This window comes from Drosophila arizonae, chromosome 2, assembly GCF_054131065.1.
Source record: "Drosophila arizonae isolate 15081-1271.41 chromosome 2, UAZ_ARI_1.0, whole genome shotgun sequence".
Classification (NCBI taxonomy): domain Eukaryota; kingdom Metazoa; phylum Arthropoda; class Insecta; order Diptera; family Drosophilidae; genus Drosophila; species Drosophila arizonae.
In genome coordinates, this window is record NC_142922.1 from 27,722,333 (window position 1) to 27,744,367 (window position 22,035).

The window sequence follows — 22,035 nt, forward strand, 5'->3', positions numbered from 1 at the left end:
TTATTTATATTTTTAATAGGAGAAAAACTTTTTCTACTAGAACATTATGGGAAATATCACAACATATTTTCACACATGGAAATATGCTCCAAGCCCTCTACATAATATGCCCTTCACATGGTCCGGTGACATTTAATACCTCACATCTAATTGTCTACTTAATAATTCACTACATGAAAGTGCACACACACACACTGACTCACACACACGTAACTGTAAATTGTGACGTCAGCGCTGACATTCTGAGCGAAATCAGTAAAATGCGTTTGCATATTAAATGCCAATTAAGAGAATCGTGCATTTCGCCTACCTTTCAGGCCATGTTAAGTGTATTTGTAATTTGCGGAATTATTGATAATTATATGTGGCATTCGATATGTGCCCGAAATTGATTGAATGTAAATTGGAAAAAAAAAGCTAAATAAACACAATGGCATTTTGCGTGTAATTAAAACCAATTTGATTGCAAGTTAAATATTTGCGCAACTTAAATAATTGGAATTTACGGATCGTATGCGTGCATCAATATTAACGGGATTTATGCGTATTTTGACAGAGTGAATATTTATGTTGAGTTTCACAATAAAATAACTTTTTATGTGCTCGCGTAATCTGCAAGTGCCGCAGCTATTTTACTAATTTGGCTTTAGGGCTCTTTGGGTTTTTTGGGTTTTCTGGGTTTTCATTTCAGCTTTAATCTGCAATTGTTTAATGTCTTTTTGCTGGCAGATTACAGATTACGTGTGCTTTGGTCAATGACTTTGAGCTTGACTGTGCCTAAAGCAACGTGCCACGTGCAACGGAACAATAAAACAAGCGAGATGGTTGCAATCAGGTGACATCGATTACACGATACCTGCTTACGGCTTACGAATCGGAAAGTCCTAAGCTCTAGCTCTAGCTCAAGCTTCAGCTCAATGGAGCTCTACTTTATATTCCATCCATCAAAGATTTGTCAGCAAACGAATATACTCTCTTACGTCGTGAACGAGCATGAAGAGGAGGCAGAGCGAAGTGAGTTTTGTTAATTTTTCAGATACGAGCAAAGTTACCTATATAACACACACACATACACACACACACACGCACAGCAAATGGAGTGGCCATAAAATGAGCGTTTAATCGCTTTTTCAAAAAGAGAACAAAGGATACAAAAAACAAACAAACAAACAAAATACCTTAACACGGATATGTTAATGGACATGAATGCAGGGTGAGTGTGTGTTTGTGGGTTTTTGTGCTGGTGTGTTTGTGTACAGGCACAGTGTAAACACAATAAACATGCGCAGGATAACAACATGTATATTGCAGGACAAAGGCAGGACAACAAGCCGCGCTGTTACCCATTCAGCACACGCAACAATTGCACATATAACATCGCATATATGCAAAGGACATTTAGGTGTTGGCACCGCAGTCCATTACCAGCAGACACACAGGGCGCACCAGGCAACCAGGACATGCAGGACTCGCTGCAATTACACGGCTTATTGTTGCCGTCTGTTAGACTGTCGCACCTGCTACTCAAACACATGTTTTTTTTTTTGTCTCTCCTAGGTTTTTTTTTTTTTTTGTTTGTGTTTGCCCTGCAGCATTTGCTCAGCTTTGCTATTCGCATTCCTTTTCGTAGATTTTGCTATGCCTCTATTCAGTGAGTGTGAGTGTGAATGTGTGCGTGTGTGTGTGTGTCGCTGTGTGGCTACTATTTCGGGTAATTATCTCCATATAAATGTCACTTTAGCTGATTGTTTGGCAGCTCCGCCCATCATGTTTTTTTCTTCAGCCAGACAAACGTATTCTGCCCTTTCTAGCGAGACTGTCACGCTCTCTCTCTCTCTCTCTCTCTCTCTCTCACTCTCTGTCCCTCTTCTTCTGCAATTGTCCTTCTATCGTTTTTCCACTCTCTGTTGTTGTAATTAGCCGCAGACGACTCCTGCAGCCATTAGATAAATTTCTTTTGACAGACCAGACACAATATATTAGGATAATGCCTGAGTATGTGCAAATCATTCAAATAATTTATTTTGTCTCAGTTTTTCTTCGTCTTTGTATAAACTGATTGCACTTCTAGACTATAGATGTATTTGAATATTAATTAACTTACATGACTATATAATTTATTTATTATTTTCCTATTTAGTTTTCATTTTTATTTTTCCTAGTAGTTATACATGAGTGTATTTCCACTTCTATTAAACTACTATATTTAACTAACTTCTCATGCAATTACCTTTGAAACCATTTAAAAGTTAACATTAATTGAAACAGTAATTCTCCTGAAAGCTTTTTATAATTTATTAGTTGTAGTAGCATTTCTGCATAAAAATTAGTTTTGATACCCATGTCGGGCCCTAAGGGGCTCCAATGCTATTAGACTTTTCTAGAATAATGTCCATATATACTCTGATACTTTAGAGGATTAGTTTTTGATGCTTTTTAATAATAAGCAAAATTGGATGGATATAGAACTACTTTTTAATATACATACATAGTTAGCTTTTCGCACAAATATGTGTTGTCTCTACAGATTTGATCGAAATTGTATTTTAGCATTTGTCCAGTAAAGTTTTCTTGTTTGTAGCGTGAGAATAAGACGCATCAATTATAGTTCCAATTAGGAGCAATAAGATTCACTATTTATTCGACTAAAAATGATTTATAATTGATAAGTTTTCATGATAATTATAACTACCCAAAGGGTCTCGTACCACACAAAAAGTAATACTTTTATAAAGAAATACCCATATTTAAGACATTCCACAATTTTAAACAATTTTTTGCATATCATTAATATTTTAAATTTATTTATTTATTTAATTTATTTGTTTTTTTCTTTAAAGACTATATTGTTATATATGTCATTAAATTTAAATACGAAACTTTGAAGCTCATTTAACCAAAAATTGGTAATGAATATAATTTAGTTTTATTCATTTATTTATTTTATTTTATTTTATTTTTTTTTTTTCATATTTAAAAATTTTATTATTCTTTAATATTTAGGTACTGTTTCAAGCCTATGTAATATTATACTACTACGAATTATTATATGATCATTATTATTTATATAATCTATTTTAGTTAAACATATACAAGTAACTATTCGAATGCCGTTTTTTATATTACTTATTTATTTATAAACTATTTGAAAATAATCTTCTATTAAATTCTTTTACGACACGGCACTCTTTATAAATACAGTTTACTTTTATATTTTTTATAAATATTTTACTACTATTATTCTACTACTTGTAGTGCTTAAATTCATATATATAGGAATAAAATTGATAAATTCCGACGGCAAAGTTTTCGTGAATCAAATATGTATACAGGCAACGCTGTTAGACATTTTCTTTCCATTACATTTGATATTAGGCTTTTAACATATTAACACTAATTTAATGTAATCAATGGCTGACAAGATTTCGATTTAAGCAAATTATTCGTAACAGGCATTTTATATTGAAAGCACAAGCTGGACATTGATTAAGTGCGACATTAGCGGAAGGAGGCCGAACAAGTTGCTTAATAATTCAATTAAAAGTTCCAAAAAATGTGGGCTGCTCTCATAGTTCATTTTGTCGGCCTTGGCTGCAATTTGGGTCTAAGGACATTGGACTCAAATACAGCCCAAAGCAGTTGAAGGAATGCTAAGCATTTCATAATCAAGTAACTTAAATGGGCATAGAAAGAATAACGGCTTTGGAACTTACCCCAAAAATGACAAAAATCGGATGTTCGGCTGGCTATAACCTTAAGCCAGCGATTTATGCTGTTGCTTCACTTTATGCTGCATAAAACATTTTGTATTTTTGGCTAGTTTTTAGGGTTTAGGGCTTGAGTCCTGCACAGAATAAACGGTCAACTTTAAAGTCAATGAAACTTTTATTTTGGCACACACATGAATCTAGAGTCGTTTGACAAGGGTTCTGAAGGTTTCACTGAAGGTTTGAAAGCTTTTTCTATAACTACTGGAAACTGGATACTGGATATATAGCTGTATTTATGAATTGTTTATAGTTTATTTTATTTTATTTTTATTATTTGGCTGTATTGTTTGTATATTTTGTCTTTGTTGCTTTGAGTCCTGGTTTGGCTGCCAGTTGATTTGTGTTGTTCCACGTTGCTTCGTTGAGTTTGCACTGAGCTCGTCTTCGGCGTGGCGGTTGCTTTTATTGGCCGCCAAACGAAACTCACCACAGACAGACTGGCTGAGTAGCGGCTCAGCCGCCCCCCGAAATGTAGGCTAAGGGTGTTGGCAGGACACAAATATTTACAGGTACGCGCAGCGGGGTGGCGCCAAAGTAGCCGAAAAAGCTTGCACCGCTAGGCTGCCGTACACTGGCAAAAAAAACTCTATGAAAGTCTGAATTTGAATTGAGAAAGAAATGAATAATTTCAAAGAAATTTATTTTTTTAAATATATACATATTTGTAATTATTATTGAAAATATATGTATATTATATATGTATATAACTAATAGTTTCAAATTTTTAATAATTACTAAAAATTCATATATATTCATTAATTTGTATATTATATAATAACAATATATTTTCTGTATCATTTTTAATGAATATTTTCTCATTTATTTTTAGCTATTTTGAATTGCACTATTAAGTCTGGCAACGCTGCTGGAAAGCTTGCATTCCTGTCGTTCTCTCTCATCCAAGCGGAGCTTTTGCGTGTCAAAACAAAAACGTGCACACACGTGTACACACACACTCGCAAAGAAGCGAGCACATGTCAATGCCGCTTAGGTGGGTATCGCTACGATTTACAACTGTGGTGAATAAGGAAATATTGCTGTTGCTGTTGTTGCTCCGACCGCGTGGCGCGTGCGAAGAACAGAAGCAAGTAGTAGGAAAAGCAAGAGAAAGAGGAGAACAAAAAGCTAAGGCAGCGGCAACAGCTTTAGGCACAACAACATGCAAAAAAGGAACGACGAAAAGAATGCAAACAAAAATTTGCGCTTTTACGATGGTAAACGCCATCATTAACATCGGCGTCATTTCAGCGGGATCTGGCATACCTCATCATTGTCATCGCTTGTGAGTTGCTAGCGTTATCTTCTTGCTCTGTTTCTTAGCCTTTATGTGGGTCGTGGTGCTTAGGCTTAGGCAAAAATACGAAGGCAAACGCAAAGGCGAAGGCGAAGGCTCGACTATTGCCCGTATTTTGGCTTTGGTTGTGCAGTTTTGGCTCTCTACGCAACAAATTACCGAGCAGTTAAGCCACTCGGCACAACGAGGCGTATGCGTAATTATAATTGAAAATTTCGTGCCAACGTTTAATGAGTTTCTGAGTGCCTAGCCACCACCATCGCCATCAACTGTTGCTGCTGCTGCTTTACAAATTGCTATTTGCTACACAATATTAACCTTTTAATATAGCCGCAGATCTATTTGTCAAGCGTGAAAGTACTTTTATCTGTTAGACTCTGCTCAAATGACAAGTGGCGAAAGAAGAAGCCAAACACTCGCAGAAGGCTCTCAGTTAATCAGCTTAGTTAAAACAAATAACTTTAGTTGCTTGTGACATAATTAAATTCGAGTTAATCGCATTCAGAACTTATGCGTTAATCTCTTCTACTATTATGCGCTTTCCATAATGAGATTGAGTATGACTTTTATTGTTGCCCTCAATCATATATTTATTTTTAAATTTCAATATGCTATATAGCATTTGAGGGTAAAAGCAGTAACCCGCATTTAGCTTGGCCAACGACAGCTGCTGCTGCTGCTCTGCTCACATGACGTATGCGCAATATTTTTGTTGCAATTCCATCACGCAGTCGAACAAACTGCGCTTCAGCAGATGACGCACGAATGTTTGACATAAGCACTCGCATCTATTTTCGGCCCAATGCAATTTCAAGAATAACTTTGCCATTGTTATCAGTAGCAATCAAATTAAAATTAGTCACAGGCAATACACATGAAAGGTGAAACGTCATTTAAAGAGATATTCTTGAAGGATATGAATTGTGTTGTCAACTACCGGCTGGGAAATGTATTTAATATGCTTTCCTGATTTCAGTAATTTTAAAAATTTAAAAAAAAAAAAAAAAAAAAGAAATGCGTTAATTGCTAAATCAGGTTTGTTGTTTAAAAAAAAGTTTAGTAGCGCATTTTTCTCAACTAATTACGATGTAATAATAAGGATAAAGTTAATAAGGTTAAGCAAAATTTTAACGTATATAATATACGGTAAAATTATTATTGATTTCAAGATTGAAATACAAACAGATATTTTTTCTTTCATACAAGATAAGTTCACTGGTTTTATAAATATTTATTCTATTTAGTATACATATTTATTTTGTAAATTTTTTTAAGCAAAGTTTTTTATAAATATATAAAGTATATATATTTAATGAACATAGTTTTTATAACTATATATATTTTATATATTTATTTTACTTTTTCTCTTTATAAATTTTTATAGATATTTTATTTTTGACATATTTTTGTTTATAAATATATGTATATTTATTTACTTAGATTTCATATGATTTTATCATTAAAAAATAAAAATAATAATAATAATAATATTAATAATTTTAAATTAAATCTTCTCATATAAATTTCCAGCCTCGCATAGGTAAAACAAATATTACTTTATAATGGACAGCAATTTTTAGTTTTGACGTAACTCATCTAAATTTTATTCTAATAAGTTTCTTTTCTGTTTCTAGTGGCTATGACAGTCACTGCCAAAATTTGGTGCTCTACGTTATCCTTGCGCAATTAGCTGGCCACGTCCTGCTCAACCCAAACCGCCAGACCTTGGGCACTGCGTTGATGACCCCATTTGGGGAACACTTGTATCTAACAGCATTCAACTGGCAAATGGCATTTGGTAACTGGCAACTGGCAACTGGGTGTCATTACAAAAGTAGATTTGTCTGCTAATTAGCTGCGTTATGTTGATTAATGTCCTGGGCAAACAAATTAATAATCAGGCGTCGATTCGGGGTAACCTAATGCCATGAAAATGTGTTTTGTTGAGTGGATACATTTTTTAGTGGAGCAGCAACTGTTGCGGCCTGTTGATTGAATTATCTTGTCGTTCCTCGCTTATCGATAGACACACAGTGAGTGCACGCTATGGGACAATTTGGCTGCTTGCCAGAGCATCTGTCACCTGTCATGGCCGGTTCGTGGGCCAGCCAAGCCAGCCCTAATCTAATTTCTGGCCCGCTCTATGGCATTTTGTCATTGTTTGCTTTCAAGTCGCGGTAATTTCGTTTCGTAATTGTAGACGCGGGCCAATTTCAGGCGTACAATAAAAACGTAGCTGGCAAATGCAAAAGGTCAGCTCGGTTTCCCTCTCTCTCTCTCTCTCTCTCTCTCTCTCTCTCTCTGTCTCGCTCTCCTTCATTGCCTTTGCAGTACCAATCGGTGCCAGCTGCTTGTTGTTTTTTGTTTTTCTTTCTTGTGTTTGTTGCAGCGTCTCCTAATTGGCAGGAAATTGCAATGTACCACAAATAACGAATTTTAAGTACCCCGACCTCTGGCCCATTTCCCGTGCAGCATCCGGTTGCTGCGTTACGTATACGCAGCGTATCACAGCGCAGCTGTTCAATTGGCAATTAGGCGGAATTAATGTGAGTGCTATGCTGCAATTTGATTATTGTTCAATGCAGTTAGCAAATGCCAACACTGTTGCTTTATATTTCGAAGGACATTTGCCAGGCAGGTTGCAGCGATTGTTGTGTTTTGACCTACTTTGTTGCCAACGCAACGAGCCGCAAGGCGAGCCACATGGACTTGGCCTCTGACTTTAAATAAAATGTAATGCGACTTGAAATCAAATACATATATGTAAAGTTTAAACTTTAGTATTATCATTTAATGTAATGCAGTATATTTAAAGAAAGAATTGTATTAGGAATTTCAATCCTGATATTAAATGGATGAGATGATATCAGCCTACGACTTGAGTTGATTAAAGCAGACAAAAGTATTGCTACTGTTCGGGCATGAATATACAAATATACAAAGATCGTTTACATGCCTCTTACACACTCAACGATTATCAGATAATGGGATAGATAGAAGAAAAGGCCACGTGTATAGGCGGATGAATGCTAAAACCCCGAACTCTGAAGAATTGAGATCAATTCACATACAAAAAACATCAAAGTCAAGTCTATTCCTTCAGCTACTAATGGTACACAAGTTTTTAGATAAATATTGTATATATTCTAGTTTGAGTATGCAAATTTGACAATAGAAAAATTTAGACATAATAAAAGATAGTTGAAATTGTAATATAGCTCGCAAATAAAGTTATCGGCGTTTGCAGATGGTTCTTCAACGAGTTCGTTTGCGAACAGAGAGACACCTTTTATAGTTCTTTCCGCTCTGGCTTTATCCTGTCCGAATGGTTGAGTTAAAGCAAAAAGTCTTTTGCGTATGTATTGGTTTGATGATTGCTAAATATATCATGAATCGAGTGTGTGTATGTGTATGAGAATTTGAAGACCATTCAAATGCTCCTTTACTAATTCTCATTTTGTTCGTGAAAAGAGCGTTAGATGATAGATATTAAAACCGAATAAAACCGAGGATACTTGCTCACGATTTGTTCGCTGATCTTGCGAATAGAGCGTGAGTAACATTTTACGGGGATTTCTAAGTATTATTATTGAATGCCAATTACAAACCTTTCTAGCATGACAACTCATAAATGAGAGCAAGCCAGATAAATGACAAATTAGTTGTAGATTTAAATTATATATTATGATAATTTGTTGTATATACTATTTGTGTTATGTTTTATATTTAAACAAGTAAGAACGTTGCAGTCGGGCGATACCGATTGCAGAAGACTCATTCACAGCCCAAACGCTGTCAACCAGAGTATATAGTGCAATTTTCAAGTCTAGTGCGCAACAAAAAACAGGGCATGATCCCATTTAAAATGGGAAAATCATCGATAGCTATTGCTATGATCATTGCATAATTGCATTCAAATTACATGCATATGTATATAATTTATACAATTTTGACTTTTAATAATATACATGTATTTATATCCATATATTGGATACCGGCTTCAAGCTAGCAGCAGATCAGCGTGATTTTACTATACATGTGCACACACTCATCGTCTATTCTATGCGTACAGACAGAAGCGCGCCTTTTCTCACATTCTTAGAATTTCGATTGATTTCTGGACTTTCTAGCCGTTACTGTAGTTTTGTCTGATGACGCTCTCTTATTAAGCTATTCTATTTTAGCAGCTGAGTGCTCGAGCAAAGCAATGGCGCGGGTGCTAAGGGCGACGCAAGTAACGTTAGAGTAGGGAGGTTCGAACCTCTACTATGTTTTTTTTTTTTTTTTTTCATACATTTTTCGTTTTTTATAAAATAGATATTTTATTGGGAAGGTGCGAGCTTGACTGAATGGCACTTAATACTTTTCATTTTCTTAGTCGAATAATTTTATAAGTTTAAATTTGTTTCTTCTTAAATAGCCCTCAAATACATATATGCAAATACATACATATGTATATATGTATGTCTGCACGCATAGCATCAAGCATTCCAGCCTTATACACGCGCTCATTTGTATGTGTGTATGTATGCACACATAAATGCGTACTCTAGCATATTCTAAGAATCTCGTTGCGATTGATTTGTCTTTGCATTGTTTTTGAATTTCTAGCCACCACTCTGGCTTTTCTTTGCTATGTGGCGTCATAACAATAATGTGATTTCGTTTTAACTTCTATTGATCGAAGCGACGCGGTGGTGCTGTAGGCTGAAGCGCCGACGACCATTATTTTAGCTATTTTGACAAACATGCTGTTTGGGTTGGGTGCGAGTTCAAATCCCGCGGAAAACACTTTTTTGTAAATTGCAAATTTTTGTTATTTTAGCTTCTTTTAAATTTTTTTAAATTCATAAAAATGTTTCCTTTTGTATTATGAATATCTATTAAGCTTATTTATATGTACAAATGCATAAATAGATGGCTGACGCATATAAATGTCGCGATACGGGCACTGTAAATGCCGATTGCCACGCCCCTAGTGGCCGTCGACTCCTCAATTTTAGCCAGTTCTTAGAACGAGTAACCGGTTACCTAAATGCAAAATTTGAATTCTTACGCTCAAAAAATGTGAAAATTACAGGGTATTTTTCGATATGCCACGCCCCTAAAGAGGCTTAAAAATTATTTTTGGGGCATCGATAGAGGAGGCTACCAGTAACTTAACTATCCAAATTTGAAGCTTCTAGCTCTTAAATTGTAGGAGATATAAACTTTTGCGGTTTGCCACGCCCCCTATGGGCGGACATATATCTACCATAGCTCGTTGGACTTGGGTGATCAACCCGCGTATATATACCAAATTTCAGATCTCTAGCATCAATAGTGCCTAAAATATAGCAGAATTCGAAAAATCACTATATCTTCAGGTCCGATTTGCCACGCCCCTAAGGGACGTAGATATATAATTTTTTCACCCATCTTCATAGAATTAAAACATTAGCTTACGTGCAAAATTTCAGCATTCTAGGTTTATAACTTTAGGAGATACAGTTTTGTCCGATTTGCCACGCCCCTAATGGGCGGAGATATATCCGCCATAGCTTGTGATCTTGGGTGGTTGGCGCGGACCTACATACCAAATTTCAGCTTTCTAGCTCTTCAACAAACATGATTTCTGGTATATCGGAAAATGCATTTTCCGATTTGCCACGCCCCTAGTGGGCGGATCGGGAAAATTTTAACACTTTATAAATCGGAGATATACACGAGTATGTGTTCCAAATTTCAAGTCTCTAGCTTCAATAGCGCCGAAATAGATTGCGTTCATACGGACAGACGGACAGACGGACAGACGGACGGACAGCAAGACGGACATTGCACAAAACCAATATACTCATTTCACTTTCGTGAATGAGTCTAAAAATACATAAAAAGTTGGTAGTCAAATTGAAATTTATATTTAAAAATGTTGTTGAGCTCACTTGCAAATACTTAAAAATGTTATTTTATAGAAAAATCCCTGAAAATTAAATAAGTACGATATGTGATAAATGTGTGATTGTCTTACCTTGGCGTCCTTGGCATAATATAGATGACTGCGCTTCAGACGAAAGTAGCGACGGCGCCATCGTTGAAAGGACCAAGTGTGCTTCATCAGATAGCCCTCTCTGATGATGGCCGACTGCAACGAGCGGAGGAGGAGCCATAAAGAAAACGATAATCAAAGTGAGTGTGGCAGGCAATAAAAACAGTCAATTTAATTGGCCAGGCAATTAGAATGCAGCTGGAAGTCATTGGCCATTGCAGGATAACGAGTGCAGCGACATGTAGCGAGTCACGGAGCCTGCCATGCAATTGCTGGCGCTGTGTCAATATTCATTGACTGCAGGATAACAAAAGCAGCTGGCAGCGGCCGGCAATCAATTGTGCAAACAAAGGACACACACACATGCACACACACGCACACCTCGTTAAGTGGACTTTTATTTGGAATTTGTGTTTGAGCGCAGAATGTGAAAGTGCGAATAAACGCTGGACAAACAGCTTTCACAGCTTCGCAATAAGCGCATTCAATTATATTGACAAATAAATCAATTGATTAGAATTTTAGCTGTGCAATCAAAACGCAATTGAACTACAACGTCAACGCACAGTCCGGTCAAGCCGGCAATGCAATTTGGCCCCGGTTAAGCGGAAACTTGTGCAATTGCAGTTGGAATACAATTTTTTCGCCTTATCCGCCACCCCAGCTTCCCTACCACCCCCCATCCCCTTCCTTTTTTTTTGCGACGTTCCAGGCGGAAACGGAAATGTTTGCTTAGCTGCATTTGATTTATTGGCCTGGCCTTGACTTGCCAACTTTTTCCCCAGCTCTACTTTGTGGCTTCACCAAGTGCTTTGACCATGAGAAAACTTTGTGTTTCTTTGCCATATTATCCAAGGCAATTTCAAACTATGTTTTGAAAATGTTTCTTGTTTATGCCGTGCTCCTGCTGAGAATGCATAAAGGAGAGAGAGAGCAGTAGGCATATTAGAGTTATAAGGTGTTTAATTATAAAAGGCCATCAATGGAATGCGATGCTAACTAACCATCAGCGATTGCCAATCTAAGATAGTCTGAGATTGTGAAAACAAGTATACGAGTTTAGGCATCTAAGCAGTAGATGGCCTCCATAGGCAGACAATATAATATAAGAGTGTATTTTTAGAGCAGATCAATAAGCAGGTATGCCTGAAATACCTCGTTATTCTAGCTACAAAATATAGACTAATAGTTTTATCCCATTTGCAACAAAGCTGAATTTATATATTTCAATAAAAACTATATATGAAGCGGTAGCTCATAAGAACGCTTGATATTTCTCCTCATTAAAAATTATTAATGTTTAAATGTTATTAATATTTATTATTAAATTACACAGCTTTCTCTATGGGGTATTTTGGATGTAAGGTCTTAAGTAAACAAATACCTAGCTCTAATAAGTTTGCAGACAGACTGACGGACAGGGCTATATCGACTTAGCTCATCGTTCGATCAGGAAAATACTGTATGGGGACAGTCACGCCTCATCCTATTTGCCACATACATACCACCATCACACCCATTTTAACCTAGTATATTTATATAAAACTAAATAAATGGGTAAAGTAACCGCAGGTTGCATTCATGCAGCTTGCGTGTTGTTTCTTGACTGTTCTAAGGTCATATCGAGCTAAGGAAATTGATTTGATATTTTTGATTACTTACACAAAAGTTTTAATTCGAAATAAATTGAAATCAGTTTATGACTTTTTGCCTTTATGTCTAAGTGTATTTTAAATTATGTTTTTTGTTTGTTTGATTGTTTTTTTTTTATTATTATTTTATTCTATTATTATTACATATTATTATTTATTAGTATTATTTTTTACTATATTATTATTATTATTATTATTAACAGGTGTTTTTATTTATTTTTTTTTAATTTTTAATTATTATTATTATTATTATTTTTTAAGAGGTATGTATATAACATTTTCTTACTTTAATGCGAATTTATTTAAAGTCTCAATTGTTGACAACAAATTCAACTTGAAGAAATTAAACAATAGTCCGTTGAATATATTATTATTTATTTATAGGAGTTAGGAATAACTGAGTATAAATATACTACTACTACTAGGACTTTCGGGTAAGTCTAATCAATGAAAATCTTATCTTTGATTTATAAAATTATAAGTGTGCTGAAATAGAGCTGAAAACTTGATACAAAGTTTACCAAGCTCCAGAAATAATACAACTATTAAGTATACGAACAGTGGGTAGCATAACAACGCACACATTGCATAAATGAGTTTTAATTTTTTTTTTTTTTTTTAATTAAGTAAAATAAATTGCTTAACTCTAAAATCGTTTTCAAGCATATTTTATTTTAAGACATTTTTTTTTTATATTGTTAAAATATAAATTTCAATCACTTTGCAAAGTACTTTAGGGAAAACCCCAGGATAACATAATAAAGTTTAATAGTTTCGATGAAAATGTGCTGAATTAAACTCTTAGCCAACTTTTTTCGCTGTAGTTGACAATGATTGCAACTTCAAAGTTTCATTCTCTTTATTCTCTTTAGCATAGACCAACTTTGTTCGCTTTTGTTGTTTGATGCTTGGAATGCTTGTTCGCCCTAAAGAACAAAGAATGTTTTATGTTTTTCAATCAAATAAATTGACAACACATAAAATTCGAATTTCGAATACTTTTAAACATAAACCGTTTATGGCAAACAATTCAGAACTGTTGGCATATAATCAAACGTTCGAGCCTTAAAATGTTATCTTTAATGGTATATTGCTTTAAGCCTCATGGGATTCAAAATTTATTAGGGATCTGAATCCAATTTTGTTGATATATTGCTCTGCTTAATAATAAAAATATGAATTTCAATTATTATGCTATTCTATCAGATTGCCGGATGTCAACAGCGCTCACTCATTGCAGGGTTGAATGAACTTCGGGGCCTGCGCCTTCAGTGACCAGAATTGAAAACTTGATATTAATGTAAACCTTCTGGCTTCTCGCTGTCCGAGAATTCGTTCAGCCTTAGCTTATCTTTGCCCCTTGTTTAGTTTAACTAAAAGTCAAAGTTTTCCGGCTTTCATTTCAGATCAGCTCACATCAATCAATCATTATTTTCATTGGCCACACACAACGCACACAATGCCTATCATGTGGCAAATCAGGCAGCATATCACGTATACGCCAAGTTGCCAACAGAGAGAAAACCAGCAACAACAACTACCGTCATCGGGGCAACGAGCCTTATGATGATAAACGTATTTGAAATTTTCGTTAGCCGGTTATTGATTTTAAGTTACAAAAAAAAAAAAAAAAGAAAAGAAAACAACGCCGGTCCAGGCCATCGACACACAGAGATAGATACTGATACGCAGCTATAGATACGGCCACAATGAACTGGTGTTTATTTATTTTTTTTTTTACACACCCCCACACACACATATATAACGTAAACATAACGTAAGCTTTTCAGTCGACTTTGCGGCTCGCTTTGATTATTTCAACTCACGCTTTGCTGCGTTATTTATTGTATTCGACTTTCCCGGGACTTTTACTTTATTTACGAACGTCGAGCACAAAGCGCAACATTAAATTACATCTGAGACGAAATATATATATCTATATACAAATATATATATGAAATTGCCTTTTGGAGTCACGTGAGGCTCAACAGCAGCCAATTGACTGTGTAAATAGTCGTAAATATTTTAGACGGCGCCAAACTTTCCCATGCAACACACACACACATACACATATATAGCATATATCTTGGTAGTGTGTCTGAGACTCTTGTGTGTCTTGTTCTGAAGATACTGCGGCAAGTCCACAAGTGGCAGAGACTGTGTGCCACACAAACAATAACAAAACAGCGAGCGAACGAGCTATTGTTCCTTTTTTTTTTTTTTTTTTTTGCGTTGCCTAAATGCTTGGCCTAAAAGAGGGCTAAGAGCAGAACGAGCTCGCCGCTGTTGAGTTAAAATTCAGCGCAGGCTTTTGCCTGTCTAGATGGTGGTAATTTATTAAGTATCAATGCAAACTTTCAGAAAACAATTTATCTATTATTAAAGCTAGCCCCAAAATATGATGATACTTATAAATTATGTTTCTTTTGGCTATGCAGCATTAAAAATGCGAAGGCACAAAAGGAAAATTGTGACTAAATACCAAAACAGCTTAAGAGAATCTTTCTGCCTTGGGGCTTGTCATACATTGCTTTCATATCTATGAATATAAAATATGTTTCTCTTAAGCTTGAATGTATCAAATATATTTCAATAAATATATATGAGAGTTTATATAAAGTATACATAAAACATGTATAATTGGCTGGGCCCTCGAAATGTAACCTTTCTATAGTATTTAAATTTGGTTTGGAATTCGTTTATAAACGATTCGTAAGCTGCCTGAATGTAATTTAACATAAAATATCTATAGAAAAACTAGTATATTCGGCGTCTAGAGCCTGGTGTATTTTCTTTATATACTTAGCTGAATATTCATTAATTACTCAAACAAATAATGAATGAATAGAAAAAAAAAAAAAAAAAAAAAATTGAAAAATGAAGATCCACTATTTTTTAAAAATATAAATTAGATTTTAATTTATATTTGAATTTGCTTTGTTTATTTCAAATGAAGTAATATAGGTTGATGTATTTCAAAATATTAAAAAAATTTTTTATATTTCTTTTTTGCGCATATTCAACTAAGTTTTTTTTTTTTTATTTTATTTTATTTATTTTTAAGTCAAAGACGAAGGTGTTGACGATAATAATAATTTTATTTGGTCCAGGTACGCCTATACGGCGTAGTGTGTCCTTCTCTGTCAAAAGATATATGGTTGTCAGATGGGTCAGTCGAATATGAACAGTCCTGAACGTTTAAGGCAGCTTGGCGAAATCTCAAACATCTTTCAGTGGTTTTTATATAAGTATATAAAAAAAACTTAAACTTGTCCTTTAGATTTCTCTCACTTAACTTCTTATTCACCCATTTCTAAAAACAAACAAGACAACTTGAAAGGAATAAACCTAATTATGCATGTTGAATGAAACCTTTGGGGAGTTAATTCCTACCACCTAGGAAACTACGAACACAATTAATGTCTATTGTCATTGCTATACACATACACACAGCTGCGTAGATACATTCATACGTATGTATATTTATACTCATTCGCGAATATGAAATGAGTATAACGGTTTGTAGTCCGTCCGTCCATTTGCATTGATGATTTGACTTCGAAGCATACATAAAGTGTCAAGATGGTTTTGATCCCGAATAGAAAAATATATTCTATCTAGCAGCGTGTGGGTCGTGAATGAGTATCCTGCCGTCGGTAACAGCCAGCATTCTAGTTTTATATTTATATTGACACGGCATGTATGTGTGTGTATGTCATAGATGCCGCACCACGAGTTTTGTTTTGTGCCGTCGACTTCGCGACCAACTGGCATTAAGGAGCTTTTGTTGAGCGTTACCTATTGTTTTCTGATTTGACATATGTAAAGCCCTCATATGCCACGCGACCCCATGCCATCCGTCAGCCAGCATTTCTCCCGCTTATGGCGGAGCCCTTGACTGCAGCTTGTCACAATCAGACTAATGTGTTTTGTGGCTAAAAAAAAAAAAAAAGAGACAAAAGAAAAGAAAAGTTAAGAAAATAAAAATGAAAATGAAAACAAATAAATAACAAACAATGTTTTGCTGGCGAACGATAAATGCGCTCGATCCCGATATAAATTGCGTTGGAAAAACAAAAATATATATATGATTGTTGGAGCTATTAGGACAGTTTTCAATATGCTGCGATAAATAAAGCATGTAGACCAATTAATAATTATAGATATATATCTATTACTCAGCGGTTCAGTTGAAGCCGAGCTATAAATATTTTCCATAGCAACTGGGTTAATAGAAGCAACCCTTAGTCCGCTTCAGCGGGTGCAACGATGCGTATGATTAACACAAAATGGTCATATTATTCATACAACGCGCTGGCCTGAGCCCGAGCCTGAGCCCCCAGCGCGAAGGGCAATGAATAGAGGACTGAAAAACGAATATATACTGAATATATATATATGCGTGTATATGTATGTATATGTATATATACATATATATTGTATGGGCAACAGGCACAACTTAATTAAGACGCTCATTTGGTTTTGAATGCCGCCGTGTTGCATTTTGAGGTTTTCGCATTTTTCCGTCTTTTTCTTTACGGTTTTTACTTTGCAACTATGCTAACTTTTAATTAAAATGTGTAACGGCCAGATTTAAAAGTCCGGTTTCTCTGGACGCACAAAATTAATTTCCACGATTTTCTTTTTTTAATTTTTTTTTTAAGGGGCTTAGCGCTGAAACCATTTGAAAAAGTGTAATTTGAGGCAAATCATGAGCAAAGCAATTCATGAAAATCAAATAGAAAAAAGTATAATTAGAGTATAATTAATTTTATAATTTAATTGCAGCATTTTTTAGATATTTAAACTTTTAAAAATTCATATAAAATACAATGATATTGTTCTTTAAATAATAAATATTATATTCAAAAAGAAAGAATACAAGTTGTATTTATTAAAAATATTTAATAGAACTAGAAAATCTCTCTAAAGTATAGATTCAAAATTTTGTTTATATAAATAGTGAATATTATGGTAAGCACTCAATAAAGCTCTAATCAAGACTGTCTTGATATTCTTGATATTCTTGATATTGAAATGATATTCCAATAATTCTTTGCTTTTTCCCTACATACAAGAAATAACACATACATGGAATATCTCGAGTTTGGTATTGGTTGTGAGATCGACGTGTTCATACATACAGAAATACAGACGAAAGAATAGACAGATTGCGCTAAATAGAGTCAGAGATTTGAAATAATATTTATAAAAATATAATACCGTGAAACAAAAAAAAAAAACCTATTATTAGATATTTCATATATTTTATGTACATGTACATATGTATATAGATAGATATTATATTAGAATATTTTTATATTATTTACAGAAGGCTTCACCTTATCAATAACTGAGCTCTATTTCGTTTTAACTTTGTATGCAGCTAAGTCGACTATCGCTTTTTTAGTGGTTTTTGTGACCCTTGACCTAAGTTCGCATAATTCGCGCTGGCAACGCAATTGATGCTGTGTGTATACCCTAACTGGCAGGGCCCGTTTGCTGTTGCGACCATTAAAATATTTACTAAACACTTGAACTCAACAACTGTGAGCTGACCTTTAGCCAGAGCACAAACACAAGCACAAACACTCCAATGTAGCGTTAGCCGCCCCGCCACTCCTGCCCCTCTCACCCACAGAGCGATAATTCTCCTCTAGTTCATATACATGTACATACGTCAGAGTGCGTCTGCATGGCAGGGCATGTAACTTCCGCTCCAGAAACTTGAGCGCTGACGTGCTGCCGCTGACGACTGCAGCGCAAAGGATAATCAACAACGAGAGGAGCAATAGCAGGAGAAGAAGAAGAAGAAGAGCTTAATGGAATACCCACCAGATTGTTGTTGCGCTTGCTATGGGTGGACATGCGTCGATGAAATATGCGCGCCGGCTCCGGCTCGATTTCGGATTCCGTCTCGGACTCCTCGCCATCGCGACTTATCGATATGATCGGTATGATGGGCACGGGGGACACGCTGCCCGAGCTGCAGGCGCTGCTCAGTCCGCTGCTCAAACTGCGCTGTCGCGGACTCAAGTTGTCCACGTGCAGCGTATTGGGTTTTAAGTTAGCCATTGTTCAGGGCTGTCGTTTAACTTTTGCTTTGTAGTTGTTGTAGCTGTGGTTGTTGCTGTTGTTTAGGTTGTTGTTGTTGCTGTTAATATTGCTGCTGCTGCTGCTGCGAGGCAAGTTTCACGTTGCACGTTTCCAAGTTTCCACGTTTTACGTCCAATGTTTTAGCTGTCACGTTGCGGAGCTCTTTACAGTTATATAAAAGTAGAACTCTTTGTGGGGTATCCGTCAAGTAGCCGCAGGTGGCCGTTTGAGCTGCTGCTGTCTCCGCCGTCGCTGCTGCAGACGCTGCCGCTGCCGCTTCCCATGCTGCGCTGCTTATGTAAAAGTCCACTCACACACATATACACAGTTAGTCAGAGCAACTCACACACACACACACATATACACGAGCATACTCAACATATACGCATACAGGCACGCCTTCCGTTACTTTTTGACAGTTATTGTGCGGCTGCTCTGCTTTAAAAATACGTTAATTTCAATAATAAGCTTTATTAATTATAGTCTAAAGTGTATACATTTACGATGAAATTAGCAAAAATATTTGCACACCAAATTGTATGTACGTATATGTGGTATATATACTATATTGTATATTATATATATTTAATTAAGCAACACTAACTATTTTTATTTTAATTGGAAAAGCCATTAATCTAACGCACACTCATTAAGCTACACTTAGAAAAAACACTAGCAAAAACGTTCGTACACGAAAAATAGTTCATAGCTATATTCAATGTTATACAAATTTAATACTTTTTACTTTCTTTATTGAATAGTTGTACAAAAAAACGGAGTTGGTTATGCCGCCGCTGGAAATTATTGTTGAACTTTGTGCTACACTAGAATTATCGTTTTGGAGCTGGGTTATATTCCGCTGGCGGACCTGACTACGAGCTGCGAATTGCGTGCTGAGCCTGAGCCGCGCGGCGTACTGAACGAGACCGCAACCCTCACTGCTGGCGGCCGACAAACGCCGCATAGACTTAAGCTTGCTAGTACGGGCACCGGATGCCGTTATCCTTAGAGGGTTGTCGAGCTTCCAAAGAGAATATTTATACATCAAAATCCATTGGTGATAGGACATCAATACACGCAGTATTTAAACAGTCTGAAGTGAGGTCAAGCTAAACAACTACAAGAACTTCTAATATTACTTAATTGTATATTTTTAAATTTAGCCAATGGCAGAAATAGTATGCTACATTTTCTATGCAATATGGAATCTACATTTTTAGATTAGCTGGCAACCCTACACAATGAGAGCACAATAGCCTTCAACCAACAAGTTTTTGTGCTCTCTGCTTTTGCCGCAACTTTCGCACAGTAGCACAGGCCCCAGCCCCAGTTGAATATCCTCTCTCACATGCCTGCTCTCTTGCTCACGCGGAGTGACTGTGTGTGAAAAGCTTTAGAAGGCGGCCGCCAAAAGCAAAGCTTCTAGTCATGCAAATGAAGCGAGCAAAACAAAAAGACGCAAGCCGAAGAATATGCAAAGCGTAAATGACAACAAAGTAAACAGTATGCAGGAGGCAGGTACCGAGTGAACAAAGCAACGGCGGTGCGGTTTGCCTACACAAAAGTCAGAAGCCGCTAGGCAGACAGTTATGGGTTAAGCTTTCTGCTCTTGTTCTTTTTCCCGGTGTTGCGCTTCGCATGGGCTTTCGTTATTTACTTTGCTGTCGACTTGCCTATGCTCTGTGCTGTCATTGTTGTTGTTGTTGCTGCTGCTGGTGTGTTTTGAGACATGCACATCCCGTGGGGCATTACTCTTTGCGCTTGGCTGCAGTTACACGAGAAAACCTCTATGCGAATGCGTATGTATGTATGTCTGTATGTACATATGTATGTATGCGGGTATGGGTGTGCCACATGTGTGCTGTGCGCTTATTAAATTTTAAACTAGCCTTGTTTGCTTTTCATTTGTTGCGGCCGCCATTTGCAATGATCTCAAATATAACCTCAAATAAATTAAATATGTATTAATATGTATTACGTTTTTAATTTCTGCACATAACATTTTTTATCGAATTTCTTAGGAATCCTGAACGCTGCTATCGAACACCCAGTCATAACGATCCGCTCTTAGGGTTTCATTTCGCATGCCCTAAGTCAATGGAAATCAATTAGTTTTCGGAGAGTACTGTACCAGGACTCCATCGACTTACGCGCGGCAGCGTGAGACAGCGCCGAAAGCGCATACACTGCCTGCCCGGCGTCTTGTTGCAGGTGCGATAGAACTCATACAGAGTGGGACTTAAGAGGAAGCCGCCCCAGTTGGGGGGCACAGGCACTTTAGGCAGCCGCTGCTCGCTGAGGATCAGCGAGAGACACTTCTTGATCTTGCCGAGCAGACTGCGTTTCCTAGTTTGTATGCCGTGCATGCTGAGCTGCACCTCCCGCGGATAGCGGGCGAACTGTAGCTGCGCCTGAAAGGCGGACACCGGACTCACAGTCCCGGCAATGTGCACACTGCGCTCCAGGTGGGGCCAATTCATCTGCAAGGAGACATGCGGATTGGCTTGGATCTCGCCCGCCAGGCGACTGCCCAGCGCCGTGTAGAACGTCAGCCCAGAGGCGTTAATCTGCTCGACGCTGGTCATTCGCGTGACCGGCTGCCCCGCCTCGTCCACCGTGGCCAAACAGGCCACACGCGCCTTGCTCTGCGGCTCCGTGTCCATGGCGATCGACAGCCAGTGATGCAAGATCAGATACGGCTCCCGGATGGCAATCCTGTTGTGCCAGCTGTCTGGCTGTGGCGCAAGCTCCGCTCTGGCTACATTCCGCATCACACACTCCTTACGGCCGCGGGGTGACAGCAAAAGCCGCGCAACTGCGACACCCCGGAGCCTCTGTCTCAAAGCCGCTCCCAGCCTCATCCGTAAGGCTCACTAGAGCAACGTACCCAATAGGCTATTACTCTTTTTTTTTTTTAAATTTATATTTAAAATAAAATTTTGAAAGCTAACCTGAAGCTAAAATCAATTCATATCAATTGATATAATCTATATCTTTAAAATGGGACGAGTCGATTTAGTAGAGCCTTGGGTTACGAAATACTCTACAAAATACAAAAATTGTTATTTTAGATATCGGGAATACTATCATCATAAGATGGGGAAGTTATATACAACTTGTGTAATTGTGGTTGAAGCTAAAAATTTGGTTACCTCTGGGGATATCTAAGTGATGGGAGTCATCAGAAAATATCAAACA

General features: G+C 36.7%; 2 protein-coding genes across 10 annotated transcripts in view; both read right to left on the reverse strand.

The window, feature by feature from the left end:
- Positions 1–20,655, reverse strand: part of LOC108612699 (diacylglycerol kinase eta) — a 65,278-nt gene extending 44,623 nt beyond the window's left edge. For 8 of the 9 annotated variants that reach the window (XM_018005685.2, XM_018005719.2, XM_018005737.2 and 5 more), the window contains exons 1-2: positions 18,577–20,655; positions 11,072–11,185 (exon numbers count right to left, since the gene is read on the reverse strand). In XM_018005685.2, the coding sequence (XP_017861174.1) occupies positions 11,072–11,185; positions 18,577–18,816 (354 nt within the window). In that variant the 5' untranslated portion in view covers positions 18,817–20,655. Of the gene's footprint in view, positions 1–3,713; positions 4,391–11,071; positions 11,186–18,576 lie in introns of those variants that run through there. The other variant, XM_018005710.2, reaches the window with a different exon arrangement.
- Positions 20,656–20,801: 146 nt separating this feature from the next.
- LOC108612903 (uncharacterized) lies at positions 20,802–21,996 on the reverse strand. Its single transcript, XM_018005963.2, has 2 exons — positions 20,988–21,996; positions 20,802–20,926 (listed from the first exon to the last, which is right to left on the reverse strand). Exons 1-2 carry the CDS (start codon positions 21,696–21,698, stop codon positions 20,855–20,857), a joined length of 783 nt encoding a protein of 260 aa, XP_017861452.1. The 5' UTR covers positions 21,699–21,996; the 3' UTR covers positions 20,802–20,854.
- Positions 21,997–22,035: the final 39 nt, after the last annotated feature.

Bases quoted from the DNA above. Each gene is read 5' to 3' on its own strand.
- LOC108612903 (XM_018005963.2), bottom strand. From the start codon at position 21,698: ATGAGGCTGGGAGCGGCTTTGAGACAGAGGCTCCGGGGTGTCGCAGTT. The intron at 20,927-20,987 runs GTAAGTCGATGG...CCATTGACTTAG, and splicing joins GCTGTCTCACGCTGCCGCGC to GGCATGCGAAATGAAACCCT.